We start from the raw sequence: 17,240 nt of genomic DNA, 5'->3' as shown, positions 1-17,240 counted from the left end.
AGAGGCGCTTCAGAGGATGCAGCTCATCACACCCTCCTCGTCTACCTCTTCGTTCACACCCTTTGTGTTGCTGAACGAGTTTGTTTCGTAAAGTCGTAACATCCATAGGTGCAGGTCAACGCTGCTTGTTGTTAGGTTTTTTTGGCGTTGGGTGGAAGTTGGAAAGCCTAAATGCCCAGAGGCACGCAGTAACCCCCGCACAGGACGCGCGATGGAGGGCAAAGGACCGCTCCGGTGTAAGATCGTGGTGGTCGGGGACACGCAGTGTGGAAAAACGGCTTTGCTGCACGTTTTTGCCAAAGACTCCTATCCAGAGGTAAACGTGCGGGAACATTTAATACGTTGTTATTTTATCCGCTCATGATAAGTTAAGAGTCAAGTCCGTGCGCTTTTACGCGTGACGCACCAGGAAAATTGCATTATTTTCGGTCATTAACACAATCGCGTTGGAGTTTAACTACGTTTTGTGCATTCTAAAAACATCGGCTCTTATTGCAGAATTACGTCCCGACAGTGTTTGAGAACTACACCGCCAGCTTTGAGATCGACAAGCAGCGCATCGAGCTCAACATGTGGGACACGTCAGGTAAGAAAGATGGTTGCTTCTTTGTTGTTTTATATCAAATGCAAATATTTCAAATCATAAATGAACAATTCTGCCCATCAAAATGCACCTCATTAGTTGGCCAATGTCATATTTATAGATGCAGTCAGGTCTTGTTTGGTAGTTTTTTTTTTTTAAGGTGTGAGTAAAATGTGTGAGAGGGGATGGCGAGAGAGTTTGACGTGCATGCGAGTGTGTGTGGATGTGAGAGTGTGAGCAGTGCGTGACTGAATGAAAATGGTGTTGACGTTTGCCAGTGAGGAAAAATGTGACTTGGACTGATGGAACAGACTGCTGGAAAAAAACAACAAACAAAAAAACAATAACAGAAAACAATAACAGGTTTGCGCACAATAAGAGTACGCAGCATACATTCCATTTTTGTTGCATCCTGCCAGACCAGACTGACAGGCTTTTAACAAACACTTTCCCTCTCTCAGACTCACTCCTCTGATGTACATTATGGACTCATGAAGGTTCACTCAAGAGTCACAATTACAAAATCTCGCATGCCTAGCCAAATCTGACTGCGCCTTTTACTCCTGAATAAATACTTCCAAGTGTTAAGAAAACATATGAGAGCGAACAAACACGACGGGGGCGAAAACAAATCAAGAAATGTGACATTTTAAGTGAGAGGCAGAACATCGTCATCTCTGCAGGGCGTCTCAGATTGTTGACGCTCGCTCGCATGCTAAGCAATTAGCCGCACTAGGCTTATGTTTGTTTGAGCGCTACGGAATAATAATCATATCAACGCGCAGTTTGAGTCGGCGGAAAACGGATCACAAAACACAGCGGGAATTGTGGAAGGAAGGGTACTCAAAAAGAAACATGATTTTAATATTAATGAGAATTACTGCGCTGTGATAGAAGATGTCATCAGGGAGGATTAAAGGTGCGTGGATGAGAGAAGGCTTGTGAATTATGCAGAGCATCACCAAAGACGAAAAGATTGAACAGGCAGCCCGATTGTCTGTTATCAGTTCTTTTACAGCCTTCAGCGCCACCGACGAAAGAAACGTGGATTTTTCACTTTGAACGGCCGACAGTGTGAGAAGTTGATAAGAGCGTTGAAAATTGCAAACAGGATTTGCTGTAAATGCAGACTAGATAAATATGCCCCGCGGTTGTTGTTTCTTTTTTGGCGGCGGCCTGGAAGAGGTGCTCAGGAGGGCTCATTAAAAGGTGCTTTCGGCCGAGATATTGTGGCTCTTTCCAACTTGATATTCCACGTTGCTTTACGTGCCCCCGAGAGCAAATGAATGAGGGAGAAACAGTCGGTCCTCGATCACATTAGCGGAAATTGCAAACATGTATTGTTCGACAATTTATGCCCGCCGCGACGGTCAGAAGACTTCTCTGAAAGTTTGAGTACCTTATCTGCCCCCCGTTTCAATCCTCTCGAGGGCTCCGTTGCGAGTTTTACACAAGTGCGCTTTAATTGTGTAACACCGGTGGAGGGAGGGAGGGAGGGAGGGAGGCATGTAAGAACAAAGTAGCTCATTTATTCATAAGTACACTTCCTGCGCGGGCCTAATGTCCGCTGACAGCAAAACACCAGCTGCTCGACAGCGACCAGACTGGAGGCTCTTTAGGGGCCTTCATTTTAGATGGAGACAGATTGGTTCTTAGTGCGTGTGGCCTCCAGGGGCATCATCACACCGCGGCTACTGCCGCTGCCATTACTACGATCACAAGGACTCAAAAGAATCAATATGCATTAGCCAGGAACGTGGAAGAGTGGACATCAGGAAGACCTTGAGACCTCCTGGGGCAGCAGAGCACGGCATTTTGGAATGTTATCGGATTCCTCCGTCAAAGTGCTGATGCGCTGTATTTTGGCCACAAAAGGACAACATGTTGCAAACTAGGATGCAAGTGGCGTTGGAATGTTGTCACAATGCGCCTAATTCACCGCGGGGCCCCCAGGGAGAATAAAATTGCATTGTCAACAAGCCATTCATGATAGGGACCACCGCCCCCATCGTTCAGTCCTACAAACATATCTTTTTATTCATTGATTTTTTTTTTTTTTCTTAAACTGACAGGTTCCGCCTACTACGACAACGTGCGACCATTAGCTTATCCCGATTCGGATGCCGTCCTCATTTGCTTCGACATCAGTCGTCCGGAGACGCTGGACAGTGTGGTGAAAAAGGTCAGTGCACATTTTGTGAGATTTCTTTTTTTTTTTCCCCAGCGAACAATTTTAAACGTTAATCTTGCTGTGATTTTTATTTTTCCTTAATAGTGCGACTGCGATTTATTTATTTTTTTGATAACATTTTTGTGTCGGTATATCTTAGCACTGTTGTATGACTTGTCCGACACGCCTCATCACTCATCATGTGACATCATCACAGGGATTACAATGTAGGGTGGACAAATTCTTCAATCGGCTAACTTGAACTCCGCCCTCCCGCGATGAGTTCACACAGTTACACAATGCATTCTACGGATGCCGGAGTGACACATCGGGCAGTGCTTTTCAATTCAAATTAGACCCCCCCCAATTAAAAAAAAGCCAAGCAATTAAACATGCATGACTAATTAGTGCAAAGATGATAATATGTTCCGATGCCGCATTTCACATTTTTTTTATTAATAACTGCGCTTGACAGAGTGAGCCACCACGTTGCCCTTCAATTATCCTTTACCTCTCTCGCTCTTCCTTCCCAGACTTTGAAAAATACCTCTCGGGTTTTAATCGTACCTATTTTTCAACTCCGTGTCCTTTGTTGTCTCCAAAATCTTTTTTTTGGGGGTGGGGGGGAAATGACTCAGCTGACGTAAATATGATTCACCTCAGCTATCACAAATATAACTTGAATGCCTTCAAGTGTTGGTCGGCGCATAAATATAACGTTTCAGTACACAAGCCAATTTCCTTGATAGAGATAATTCCATACGACAGACGTTCAATTGTATAGCGTTAAAAGCAGACAAAACCGGCATTTAAAACATTCACTATCTTAGTGAAAGCAACGTCAAGCTGCGGGCAAGGCTAAAAATAGCAAAATCTTCCATACACTACGTGTCATATAGCATGAACTCATTAAACATTGCCAGAAGCACTGCCAAGTACTGGAACCACCCGCGAGCTTTGAAAGCGCCTGGAGGTGCATGTTTGTTCAGTCGTGAAGTGCATTGCTTGCACGCAACATCAACATGATGACAACGAGCCCCGGATTATCATAGGCCGGGCTAACGAACATTAGCGTCGCCGTTCTGGTCGTTTCAAATCAACATACGGCAAAAGAGAATTGAGCCCATCTCTAAAGGATTGCTTCAAAATCCGGGATTGTGCTTCGAGTGAACCAAGGACAGCATTTATGTTGAACGTCCGATTATGCCCACTCACAGCTCTGACGGCAGCCCACACTCTACCTCACAAAACCTTCACTGATTTGCATTGTTAGCACGAGACAATACGCCGCTTTATTGGCGAGGATCCTTTGTGACTCATCTAAATTGCTGCCATTCACCGGTTGCTCGGCGTTGGGCGAAGCCGACGACTCGTCCAGACAATTCGGGAGAAAAGATCTCCTTGTGAACAAGGAGGACTGGGTACAAGTGGATTTGCCAGTACCCGGACGGGAGGAAACAATGAGACATCCAACAGAGACAGATTTGACCAGCTATGCTCTGTGCTAAATTCCTGAATATCATTTTGGTTCATCTGTGTTTCTACAGTGGCAAGGAGAGACGCAGGAGTTCTGTCCCAAAGCCAAAGTGGTGCTGGTGGGCTGTAAATTGGACCTAAGGACGGACGTCAACATCATGAGGGAGCTTTCCAAGCACAGACTCATTCCAGTCACCCACGAACAGGTGAGGAGAAATTCCTAGCCTCCATTTTGTTTTTTTATTGCCACCTCAATGCTGTTTCAAAGTATTCCGCCAGTAAACAAACACAGCTGATGAGCGGAGACGCGAAGCCGCTGGAAAACCAAGTTATACAGCGGATTCGCTTGAACAAATACAAAAACTCACAGAGCTTCACAAAGCAGGAAGACAAACACAATTGTTTTGTTTGTGTCTTGGAGGAAGGAGCATTAGCGCGCATGAATTTTAATAGCCTATTTTCATGTAAATGTGATTTCTTCATTCTGGGAAGCCAACAAGTTATTATTTTTCAATTCTCTATCAAAGCAAAAGGTAACGACTGGCATTGTCCTGGCCGGAATTGCGGCATTAAGCTTTTCACATCCGACATCAAGCGACTTCAGTCGGGATTTGGATGAACACAGACTTCTTTTAACTGCGTTTTTTTTCATTCGGAATTTGGACGAAGGGCTTAGTGCTGCCCGCCGTCTAAAAAAAAAAGCAGCCTGGGCATATCTCAGCAAAAGGGGGCGAAATGTGCTTGAAAAGGTATTGTGAGAGCAAGCTTTTAATCCTGCCCGCAAAGACAAAAGCACGCCGCAGCTGTGGTCAGACAATCCACGTTGGAAACGGAATCGTATTTAACCTCCAATTTTCAAATCATCGTTATGACTAAACACACTTGGGGGACTTTTCCCCTTGACGTAGGATGACGAATACAAAACGCGTTATCTCCGGACTGGCTGACCATGACTGAGGACAGGTCGGACTTCACTTACTTCTCTTAGGAGAACAATCTCAGCACAACGACGACTTTGCTTGGCGGATAGCAGATAACGTGAACTGACCGTCCTTCCGATGAGTTCTCCACATTCAAAGCGTTGATCCTAAAATGGTAACCGGGGACTCAGAAAGAGGAGAAATTCTAGTCAAGGTGTGATGAATAATCACAAGCACAGTTAGTCCTGATTCAAATGCTGAGGAGGAAAGCTCCAAGCTTCAAGAGCAACGTTTTAATATGAAAGGAGCCGCTGAAAGCGAAGAATTATTACCCTGACCGGCGCTTCACTGTTTTGCTTTTTCATTCTTTTAGTTCAGACCCGCTCTTTTATCAGGGTGATTTATTTGAGGCATACATTAAAACAAGACCCTTTTTGTCCTTGTAGGGCACTCATCTGGCGAGACAGATCGGCGCCGCAGCCTACGCCGAGTGCACCTCCAAGTATTCGGAGAACACCGTCCGCGACGTTTTCCACGTTACCACCATGGCGTCGGTAACGCGCGCGCCCCGGCCCGCGCTCAAGCGCGCCGGTTCACGGCGCGGGCTCAAGCGGGTCTCGCAGCAGCCGTCTCGGACTGATATTCACGAGCGCCCGCCCGCCATCAGGAAGGAGCGCGCCAAGAGCTGCGTGCTCATGTGAGCCGCCAGCTAACTTAATTTATTCTGTCCCAAGCCTTTGCACTGCTTTCGAAACAAAAAGGACAATGTGAGGTAGGCCATACGCTTTTGTTTTGGTGGAGCTCCCGAACCATAGCCAAGCACAACACTGGTAAACAAACCATCGACCACAAGTCTACCACTAATTTCCTAAAACCACAAGTGCTTTGATTCTTAACATCACGTATTCATGTCGTTAAATTCATATTGTTATAACACTGGCGAGGAACGTGGATCCAGGATGTCATTTTCTTTATGTGACAATGAAATAATAATAATAAAAAAAAATAAAGAACTAAAGGCTGGTGATTGTCGGAAGGCATTTTGATTGGTTTGATTGGGGCTGAAAGTTTTGAGGCGCACAAGATTCAAATTCTTCAATTATCCTGCCTGCACTTAAGTCACACCAAAGAGATTCCGATTGTAAAAAAACAAAAAAAAATCTACAAAATTTAGAAAGCATTATTCATTCCCCAGTTTGCAGCATCTTCATAAATGACTACAATAGCGGCAGCCGTTATTCATGAGCCTGGTTATATGACCTTTAAGTGTGACTGTGCACCGATGGCGAAATGCTGACGGCCCCCCCGAGCGGCTGGCGCTGCTTCTTTGAACGATAGCAAAGTGACATTTTGCAGCACCTCCGCGACGAGGTCACAGCCGATGCCCAGAGCGAGAACGACGGTCCTGGGGATGGCCGCTCGCTCGCTGGCGTAAGCTACATCATTGTTTCTTCTGCCTCACTTACAAATGGAGTAAAGCAAGAAAGAGTTAAACGCTGGCGGCAAAGCTCCCGAAGAAATATTTGTCACACATTGCGGTCTTTTTTCACCTTGGGCTTGAAAGGGGGGGGGGGGGGGGACGTATTTAATAAACAGTCACCGGTCAACGACGACGGCTGCTTTGGATATATGACCGGCAAGGCCATTGAGAATCCCAATGGAAAACCCTCAGAAAGCTTTTCTATTACGGGAGTCTAGCACTTTCCTATTCAAGTTGCAGTCTGTTGCGTTGAACGTTGGCATGGCAACAGTTAAGCGTTTACACATTGGAACTGGCAAGGCTGCAGCCTTCAAGGGCGTATGATTTATTTTGTCCAGGTGATGAAATCTCCCTCGCACCTGACTATCAAAAGAAGCTTTTATTCTAACAACGAATGACAACAAACAGATTAAATGAAGCAAGTAATGTTGCCTGTGGAAATGTTTGTAAATGAATGAAAGGCTTCAACCAGAAAACTTTTTCAAACAACGTGACTAACCTGTTAAAAAAAACAGGGTGAGGATACGATGAACGGTTACGCTGTCACTTAGTGAGGGGGAAGGGAAGAGAATCCTCCAAAATGCAAGAGCCTTTTAAACAACGTGTACAATTGAACGGATTAAAAAGATATGTGGCGGAAAAATATGCAGGGGTCAAACGCATTGACTCGGGGTGGCTAGTAAAGCGCGGGAAAAAAACAAAAAGAAGTACTGCTAATTTAAAATTTTGAGCCGACACACTCAAAATATGCAGTGAACAATCATTATGACTTAACAGTATTTCCTGTTTGGAATCTCCCATTACGATTAGAAGTCGGAATGTTCCGCCGTTATCTCATTCGTTCGTGCTAAAGTGCCGAGGAGCCGCGTAACTGTCAACAAACACGCCTTCGCTTCTTACAATGCGCCAAACAAGAATGTCCACTCTTCTGCCGCCGCTGTTGATGAAAAATGTTTCGCCTTAGCGTAGTAGTGAGGAATATGGCGCTCGGCTCGTGTTTGTATACAAAGAGACGTAACTCACTTAAAGAGAGACAACCTTGTGACCGCTAAATTCCGAGCGCTGTAAATAACCCGAGTGATTGGACTCGCTCAAACGAGACGGGCCTGACATTCCTTCAGTCCAAATAAAGGAGAACAACTATTCCCATTCAGTGCTTGAACTCTACACGCCATTGAAAGTGATGCTACCGAAAGAGGGGGTGTAAAAAAAAAAGCAAACAAAAAACAGCCGACTGGAGGAAAGCAGCATCGTGGCACCAGCGCATCTGGCATTTAAAAAGGCCTCAAATGAGACGTGCTGTTTTGTTTTAGCGTGTTCTTCGCAGCCAGTTGTTGTTCAAAACAAGGCTAATTGCGCCGTTGCTATACCGCGACCCAACAAACACGCGTACCTGGCTGCTACGTATGAAGCGGTCATGATGCAAAAGCTTTTTCCCCCAGCCCTCGTTCCTAACTGGAAAAAACCCAGACCATTTGATTTTTGATGAACTATTTATTATTCTAGTTTCACTTTACATAGCTCTCCTCTTTTGCTTTCTGAACATTTAATTTTTTTTTTTTTTACACAGCATTTAAATCTAAAAATGTGGTAAAACGCATCCTCGGCTCACATTCGGTAGTTGTCGTAACCTTGGAAAGTGTAGGTGGCCACCGTGTCCAGCAACCAAGCGCGAGTCACAACTGTGGCCTGTTTTGCGAGACCTGTCAGTGAATAACAGTTTGCCGTCAACAGAACACAATCAGACAGTTAGCGTTGCCACCATCTACTTTGTAAATAATAGCCAGTTTCTTTTTTTTTTTTGTGTATATACTGGACTGGATTATTTGTTGGTCCCTGCCTCCCCGCCCCTCTCAGTCTGACATTTGCTCTGGGCCATTTCCTCGCTGCCCGAGTTCTTTCGCACCCGCTCTGCCCGGTGAACCCGTCTTGAAAGAACGTCTGCCACCTCGTCTGTCAGACTCGGTGAGAGTTTCACACTAAACGGGAACACTGATTGAGTGTGAGACTTGTGGAGAGTTTTTTTGGGGTCGCAACGACGGAAAACAAACACAATTGCGGCGGCTGTAAAGTTCAACGGTCGAATATCAATGCAGGAGGAGGATAACTAGATCCACTCAGAAAATATTTTGCGGGTTCGGTATGAAACTTACCGCTGTACGAACATGGCTCTGATCCAGGCTGAACGATGAGCAGCTGGTTGGACTTCTGTGGGAGCAAAACGAGAGTTGAAACAAATCATCGACGTAGCTTCGATGCCATGTTTCGCTTTCGATTCTTCAACATCGGCACGCTAAAGGCTCGACTGCGACGCAAGCTGAAGGGGCTCGTGATTAGAACTCATAATTACAGCGTTGGCCGTGGCGAGGGCAGTTCTCACCCGTTTACTGTGGAGGTCTTTGACCACCGTGGCGCCACACAGCTGCACCATCCACTCCATTTGCGCTGGGAGATGAACAAACACAAAACATTAAAACATTGAAATGCAAATTGCAGGCAACTAAAGCTGCGCCGTAATTGTGTCCGAGGCTACGAGATGGGCCGCCGTGATGTGCTGTGTGCCAACGAGGCGCCGTTATTTTCTCCTTTGGCATTTCAGCGTAGCAGTGGCGTGTATTAGCATTTTTGTTTTTACAAGCTAAAAAGCAGGTGAAATTGCTCATTTTACAGTTTAAAAAAACAAACAGCATGGACAAAATCATATTAAAGTTTTAGGTCAGCGTGAGTCAATTAGGATTTTGCAAAGAGCACTGCAAAAGCAGCATGGGGCTAATGTTTTGTTGTTTGAGGCAGAGCTACTCAAACCTTTTGGGATCTTGAGATGAGTTTTTGCATACTGTGTTTACCTGTGGTCATGTTCGTAAAAGGTCCTTGAAGGCAGATTTCATAGCCCTTCATGAGAAGCTGTGGAGACAAAAAAAAAAAAAGCCTGTGTCTTAAACCTTGCTTGACAACAAACTCGGCGCCAACATGGCTGCCTTTGGCTTGCAAAATGAAAAACGACTGCTCAACAACGATGGCGAGCACTTTGTTTCGTTCAGGGTCAGCTCGCTTGGCTGGAAATAGTCAAATGCAAAATGGCTTCCTTGAGCCGTGGCGGCCGCATAAGTCATATGGCGTGACGTCGGAGGCATGTGTATGGTGCGGAAAAGTGCGTGGAGGAAAATCACTTTTTTCTTCTTCTCCCGCTTAGCTGCATTTATAATGATCACCAGCCAGAGGTGCTTTGTGTGATGAAAAGTCTCACTGGTGGAGATTTTTAATTAAGACAACACTAATGTTCTTGGGGACATATTGGGAGTGCCAGGTGATCTGCAGAGCACGTCCACTCCAACAAATGCTTGACGGGAACTCTGCTAGTTGGCTGGATGAGTCCGTATGAAAGGCACTGACGCAGAACCCAAAACGGTTACCTGGTTCAACTGTGAGTTTTGTTACCACAAAAGTTGTGCGCTCACATTGTCGTCACCGGTGGTGCGAGCTCTGTTAGGGCCGAGGTGATCGCCGCCGTTCACCACGTCGCCTCGGACTTCAAATAAACTCTGCGTGGGGTGAAGGGGGAACAACAATGAGATTGTGCAGGTGAAAACATTCCAAGCACGCCGCTATTCTCTGACGGGCCGACGGGTACAAGTTGGAAAAACACTTATTTGATTTTACAATGAGCGCAGCCGGGTTATTGCACCGGATGCCGGGAATGCGAAAGAAAATGGCTGACAAATAATGCATGAGGAGTATCGCGGGAAACGGCGCGGAAAGGCTCGTCGGGCGGCCTTGACTCGACACGGAAATGGGGGCCAAGCGTACCTCGTCCAAGAGTTTCTTTTCCTTGAGGCATTCGGCGATCCCTGCGAGGAGCAAATGAGAAGTTCACTTATTTTGGCGTGCCTCGCTATTGTCAGGTTAAATTTGTCACAGGGGCGCGCGTGACGTCGCCATATGAATCACAGCAAACAGCAGGAGAGGCATAAAAAAATAAAATCAAATAAAGCCATTACTTACACTGGAAGCTCACCACCCACTTCCTGCCTGCAATGCCAAGGAAGTACTTGAGAGTACGCTCGCATACTAGTTGATCATCTGGTGGACAAAAAGGAAGGGAGACAAATGGATTTTTACAACATCTTATTACATAACACTTGTTGTATCCTTGATTGTTATGCTTTTGGATTTGCTATGGCGCTCAAAGGGAAAAGATTCGTCAAGCGTGACAGTGAACATCGAGAGCAGATCCGGCATTGTTATTACTCATCAATGAAGAATATTTATATCTTTGGCAGGCCTTCCCTTCCTCCCAAAGCTGAAAACCAGCACGGATCGGAAGGGCAAGCGCTCCCCGTTACTTGGTTGCCAAGGAAACGACCGCCTGTTAAAAGGCCTTGTTGAAAAGTGCCGCTTTGGAAATGGAGAATTAAAAATAATCTATCAGGAAGGGTAATTAACAACGAGCAAGAGAATGAGGTCGGGGGCTTATCTCGGAGAGACTCGCGTTAAGGAGCCGTGCAAAACAGCAAAGTGCTGTTGCAGAATGAAAATGTTCTTCCGCCCCCCCATACTCTGGAAAAGCAAGTTATTAAATCAATCCAAAGGACCAGGCAAATAGCAAGCGCGGTTTGCGGGTACCATATACTAAATTCCAGACTACTCCTAAAAAGTTCATTGGTGAAATTCCAAACTGAAGCTAAAATGTGCCACCAAGGGTTTAAGACGTTTGAAAAAATGGTTGCATTGTCCAGGCCTACCTGTGCACATGACGACGTGCGTCACTTCCGCGGTCACCTGGGAAACCACACGAGCCCCCACCTTCCTGGCAAACCTCCGCATCGCCACCTGCAGAACAGACAGGCATGACAGGCGTACGCTGCCCGTCCCTCGGCAACCACTTTGGCCATTAAGCTGGATAATTGCCGTCTCAACCGATGGACACGCACCTGCTCGGCGGGCCCCAATCCAGACGGCACCAGCACCATTTTAGCTCTGTTGCCGTTTCTCTCGGGAGTCTTGTTCTCCTTGTTGCTGGAGGATGGATTTGAATCAGCCACGCTTTCCCCAGCTGGTCCTGAGCGTGGCGAAGGTGGCGGCGCTAAGCAGGAAAATGGAAAAACTCAGTGAGTCATAATAATGAGCACCGGGATGTAAGATGGAGCAACATCCTTACACATCTGGACGGCGGACTGAAGCAGCTGTTCTCTTATGGGCTCCTCTGCACCTTCTGCGAGGTCTCTCCTGCAAAAGAATAATGACGTTATTGTAGAGAATAACAACCGACTCGCGGGACACTTGGAGTCTGCTGCTCAACAAAGCATGACATGCATGGTGTGAATGCAATATTAAAAATATTTTAGCTGGACACGCTGCAATGCTTCATATTCCGAAAGGGCCCGCCTGACTAACCTGTCTGGATCACCGCTTGCGTCCGGGTCACGTGGACCCGATTTCTGCACGTCTGAGCCTAATGAATACCACAAAAATAAATAAAATATGATACAAGTCTACCACTGAAGTCTGGAAGCGGTGTGATCAGCTTACGCGCAGGCGAACTGGCCTCCTTCTCCTGGAGCACCTCGGTCACCAGCGCCATCAACTTCTCCAGCCTCACCAGCTCGTTCTTCATCTCTACCTTTTGCTGACCAAAGGGAGGAAAATGAGATTTTAAAATGCATTGAATGAGAGTTAGTGGTGAAGAAAGAAAAGCTCAGAATGCAACCTTTACTTCACTCGTGTGCAATTTTGAGTGTCAATTGGCGAGGGCGGAAGCGTGTGACATGTCAGAAAATTTCTCGGGTGCTTTTTTTGTTGTTGTTGCTCATGCTTTACTTTGTCAGTAGAGTGGAGGGATAGATAAGTAAAAGTGTGTTTTAAGCAATATAGTGAGATATGAAGGAAAAATGTAGTGAGGCGTGACAGTGCGCAGATAAAAGGGCAAATGCAGGATGATGGATGAGGAGAACAAGCATCATCTCCTCTGCGGCCCATGTAAATAAAATGCAATTTAAAACTTGCTGAGAGGGATTTTTTCCCCCCCAAACAAAGCAAAGTCATCAGTCATTCTGGAAATGACAGTTGCATTAAAGACAAGGAGTATGCTGCCCTCTGCTGGATATTACGATAATGCACATAGAGAAAGTTGACTGACAATGTTAATACGTTAAAATGGGAAATGTAAATATTTTTACCTGTGTGACAAGAACCTCGCTTCCGAACTGCGACAACTCGGCAGGCACGCTTGCATGGTCTGCTGGCAGGTCGGCTACAAAGAGGTCGTAAAAATGAAAGTAACATTCACAAATAGGGGAAAATTATATGTTGATATCCCATTTTTGTATATCAGAGATTTGTTTTCATTTCTTAAAAAAAATAATAGATTAAGGAATTATTAAACTAATGGTTAGTGAGCTTCTCTCTAAAATTGAACTGATCGAAACACTGACTCCACACAAACACTGCATCTTACACTCATTTGGAGAGTCAAACAAGTCGACGGAGGCTTGGCTGGCGGTAACGCAGTCTGGACTCTGGCAGCGCACTGCGACGTCATCAATCTCATGCTGGTTAGCTTGAGTGGCGTCCTGAACAGCGTCGTCCTGAGGGTGGCGGGTGGCTTCTTGGAATATTTGCGTCAAATTGGGCGCCTCCTCATCGCAGCTGCTCAGTGACTCCAATGAGTGCTGCAGCCTTTGGGCCCGCCTCCGCGTGTTGCGGATGCGGTTGCTCCGGACGGACGACTGGACGCTCGTCTGGGTTCTGTGACTCGAGGGACCCGGCTGGTCTAAGAGGCCGTCCGGAGTCAAGGAGCAGTCGGCATTTAAGAGATGCTGGGATGTCCTTGCTGAACCTTTTCCGATGGCAGCGGGGTCCTCAGCCAGGTTCCCGGGGTCCTCCTTTGGGGCGGATTCAAACGAACTCTCTGGAAACTCCTGGCGCTTATGAAAATGGAGTCCAGAATCCACGACTTGAGGTATGAAGGACGGTAGAGGGCTTTCCGTTTCACGAGATGGCACTTTTTGCTGACTGAGGGCACTGCTGACGCTACTCCCGAGAGGAACAGGAGCGGCCACACCTTCGGCATCCATTTCCTTGGTGGGCGAAGCGGTTGGGGGGATTAAATTGCTACAAATTGACACGCCAGTGATGTCTGATCTCGGTGTGGTCTGCTGTTTGGCACGCTGGGTTCTTGATCTCGTAAGCTTGCGCTTCTCCGGGCTGTGCGCGGGTTCTTCATCCTCACTCCGACTCTTCTTCCCACTCGATGGGCTGAGGTGGAACGACGGCCTTTTGGTGGCCTTGAAGGTTCTTAGGAGTTGGGCAGTGTCCACCTCGCTGTCGTTGCAGTCCTCCGTTTCCATTTTGGCGCTCGGAATCAAAGGTGGAGCTGGATCTTCCGGAGCCGTCCCAAATAGACTTGCAGAACCTGGAACCTCAGCGGGGTCACTATCTGAACCCACCTGGTTTTCAGTGGGTGGACCCTCAACATGACTCTCCAGATGGGAGATCTCCACGGTTTCAATGCCACAGATATCTTTGGCATATACGCAACCGTTACTTTTGCAAGCGTTTGCGTCCCGAGGATCCGACGTAGCGCCGTCTTTAACGTCCTCTCCTTGCGTTTGCGCCCACCGGCGAGTTGCAGCTTTTTTGGGAGATGGCTGCCGGACGTTCTGGGAAGACTTGCGAAGTCTCTTGGATCTCCTGGTGCCCGTCGTGACTGCCGCTTCCTGGTCCTCGCTGCTCGGGTAGTTCTCGATATGAACCTGAACCGCCTCCGTCGAAGGAGAACACTTAGTGACGTCGTCTCCCTCGTGAACTCCGACAAGGACGAGAGGTTTGACAGCCCGGCTCGACTTGCCTCTCTCCGGAGGGGCTCGACGCTTGTCTCTTTTCGGAGCGTAATTGTCCGTCTCCGCTTTGGCCTGCAAATCGGAGTCGACCTGCTGCAAAGAGCTACGCAGCCTCGTTGGCGTGCGTTCAGGCTGGAAGGTGCCAAAGCTTGTCATCTCAGCATTTTCTGGAGGGTTGTCCAGATCCTTGTGAGATTCACAATTCCCTGGTTCTTCTGAGACAGCCATTGTTGCAGGGTCTTCCAGATCTACAAGTTTCTCTTCAAGGCTAGTTAGGTTTTTTTCCTTGGATAGCCTTTTTGTGTGCGATAGCAGTTTGCTAGCGGAGCTACGTTTATCTCTTTGCTTTCGTCTGTAGGTGAACCCAAAGACTTGTTCCTCAACCGTTTTGGCAATCTGCTCCTTCTTATCAGATGCGGCACTGTCGGAATCATCAGAAAGGTGGGCAAACTCTGCTGGTTCCTCCAACTCAAGGCTCTTCTCGGCAGGAACCTTCAGGAGCCACTCTGCAACCCTCTTCTTACTTTTCCTCTTCCTCCTCTCAAAGATCTGAGGCTCCTCCTCTATCTGTTCTTTTCCAAAGGACTGCGTGAGAGGTTGATTTTCCAAAACAACTTGGTCCTTTTGCTTTTTCTCACCAGTGGCGAGTCCTGATGTTTGAACTGTTGTTGCCGAAATCGAGTCAATTGATTGTAACGTAAGAACAGAGTGGCATTGAAATTGATCTTCTGTCATCAAAGGAGTGGAATCCCCGAATCCCATCACTCTTGCAAATCCATTGAGAGCTGAAGACAAAAAGAGCACTTCCTGAATGAGAAGATCCAGACATTTCAAGCACTTTGGTCTATCAGTGTACGTGACCATGCCCAACGTTTGCCTACCACCAAGCCTTTTACCTGCTATACTTGATGAATGAGAACTCGGAAGAGGCTTTACGACACCCTCCACATTGTTGGGAGTTCCATCATCGAGTTTGTCATCATTGACCCTGCTTGGAATCAAACAGTAGTCAGGCGACAAGTGACAATTCGAATCACTTGCAAGACTTTTAATCACACTCACGTCCATCGCCTTCCTTCCTGGGCCAGTCCAGTGAAGTCTGAATGGAGAAAATGAAAGTTATTCAGGGCTCTCCGTTTGAATGGACTCACCTAAAATAAGTACAGCACTTACAGTTTGTGCCAGTGTCGTGTTCATAGGCCTGGATTATGTCTTGCAGTCCTGTCACGAGTCTCTGAAAACCCGGACTCTCTTGCAAGCTTCTGTGTGAAAGAAAAAGTAACATTTTGTGACACTTTTAGAAGCCATGTTTCCCTATTAAAAAGATTCAGGACTAAACGCAGAGCCACAAGTTAACTTTAGCACGGGTTTTGTGCAAAGGAGACTAGTTGATCTAAAATGTCATTGAGAGTACGGCCAACCTTTTGGTTATCTTTTCTTTACACACTGGGCAGTTGGCTCGGCTTTGCTTGGTGTTTTCCAATAGCTTCAGCATACAAAACCTACAGCGGTCAAGAGAAATCAGTTGCTCTAATCTATAAGAGCTCATTGAATTTTGAACTTGGGCATTGAATAATGTAAGGATGAAAAGATATATTATTAAGTTAATTAACAGTTAGTACTACAAAACCAATTTTCCTGTCGTGGAGATGATATGAAATTATTCTTACTTGCAAAACTGATGGTCGCACTTGGTGGAAACAGGTTGGGTCAACAAATCCAAACTATATATGAAGGATAGAAACATTTAGAATTCTTTGATTTTTTATTCCAAATGCCGTTTGATGGAATATAAATTACCATATGGGGCACTGCAGAGTCTCCCACAGAGCAGCTATGCCTCTTTTGACTTCGCTGTCTTTGGGTGGTGCCATGAAGTCGATTTTCTTTTCTTTTTGTTTTTCTTTTAAATCTAAGCGTAACAAAACGAACATTAAATACATTTCTACAAGATGTAAGCAGCATTTCGATAAACAAGAACACATTTGACCCATGTCAGTCGTCTCAGGTGATTAAATAAGAGTGTGGCGATCGCTTGACAACTTTAACGATACAAAACATTGCAAATTACACCACCATGACAGTAAAAGACAGTAAGGAATTATAGAATTTGTTGCCTTTTTAAAGTTAACAGACATTTTGTGACCATTTTACCTGTTTTTTTCCACTTTTCCGCTTCTACGGACTTGGGTTTTCCCGCGAACTTCTTCGGTTATTTGTTGAACGGCGGCTTTCCATTTGGGCTCGCGCCTTCCGTCTACTGGCGGGAGGATAGAAGTGCAGCATTTAATCGCTAAAGCAAGCAATAGTAGAAATAAAATAATAAAAATATTATTATTGTGGGTAATGTACAGAAATATATAATTATTTGTAGTCAGTAGACTAAACCGTTTACTTATAAGTCAAATGTAAACTAGTTTGGAACACTACTCGATTGCTGCTAATGTCGTCATTGCCGTCTCACTATTACCGCATTTTTTTCCTGACAAAGAACCGACGTTTGCTTTGATTGGTGAACGCCGTGGTTTCCCATCAGAATGTTGTAAAATTAATGTATTATAATGTCTTTATTGCAGTACAAAACAAACACTCGGTTTTCATCTACTTGTGTATGTTATGTTGTTAGCTCTTTATACTCCCTTCCTTTCGTACAACCTTACTTCAGTCCTACTTCAAATAAAATATTCTAAAAAGTCCATATGCACTTAATTTGAACCCACCTTTATTTCGCTTTTCCTCCTGAATCTGTATCATTCCACCAATAGTGGGCGCA

General features: G+C 45.9%; 2 protein-coding genes across 8 annotated transcripts; one reads left to right on the top strand and one right to left on the bottom strand.

Moving 5' to 3' along the window:
• Positions 1-125: 125 nt before the first annotated feature.
• On the bottom strand, positions 126-17,229 carry LOC133142577 (breast cancer type 1 susceptibility protein homolog). 7 transcript variants are annotated; one of them, XM_061263866.1, is made up of 22 exons: positions 17,188-17,229; positions 16,622-16,727; positions 16,268-16,379; positions 16,138-16,191; positions 15,889-15,969; positions 15,641-15,729; positions 15,530-15,566; positions 15,364-15,455; positions 13,084-15,252; positions 12,806-12,879; positions 12,159-12,255; positions 12,024-12,081; positions 11,788-11,855; positions 11,561-11,712; positions 11,372-11,459; positions 10,632-10,709; positions 10,437-10,477; positions 10,088-10,171; positions 9,476-9,533; positions 8,980-9,074; positions 8,783-8,837; positions 126-8,332 (listed from the first exon to the last, which is right to left on the bottom strand). In XM_061263866.1, exons 3-22 carry the CDS (start codon positions 16,339-16,341, stop codon positions 8,238-8,240), a joined length of 3,639 nt encoding a protein of 1,212 aa, XP_061119850.1. In that variant the 5' UTR covers positions 16,342-16,379; positions 16,622-16,727; positions 17,188-17,229; the 3' UTR covers positions 126-8,237. The 7 variants fall into 7 exon arrangements, with proteins under 7 accessions (XP_061119850.1, XP_061119854.1, XP_061119857.1 ...); XM_061263870.1 differs by having other exon boundaries at positions 126-5,316; XM_061263873.1 differs by having other exon boundaries at positions 126-8,608; positions 9,010-9,074.
• On the top strand, positions 181-6,172 carry rnd2 (Rho family GTPase 2). Its single transcript, XM_061263890.1, has 5 exons — positions 181-316; positions 499-586; positions 2,656-2,765; positions 4,301-4,435; positions 5,596-6,172. Exons 1-5 carry the CDS (start codon positions 212-214, stop codon positions 5,848-5,850), a joined length of 693 nt encoding a protein of 230 aa, XP_061119874.1. The 5' UTR covers positions 181-211; the 3' UTR covers positions 5,851-6,172.
• Positions 17,230-17,240: the final 11 nt, after the last annotated feature.

The sequence above is a fragment of the Syngnathus typhle genome, linkage group LG18 (genome assembly GCF_033458585.1).
Source record: "Syngnathus typhle isolate RoL2023-S1 ecotype Sweden linkage group LG18, RoL_Styp_1.0, whole genome shotgun sequence".
NCBI lineage: Eukaryota > Metazoa > Chordata > Actinopteri > Syngnathiformes > Syngnathidae > Syngnathus > Syngnathus typhle.
The sequence above is the reverse complement of the archived record's forward strand: the minus strand, read 5'-3'. Positions and strand labels throughout refer to the sequence as shown.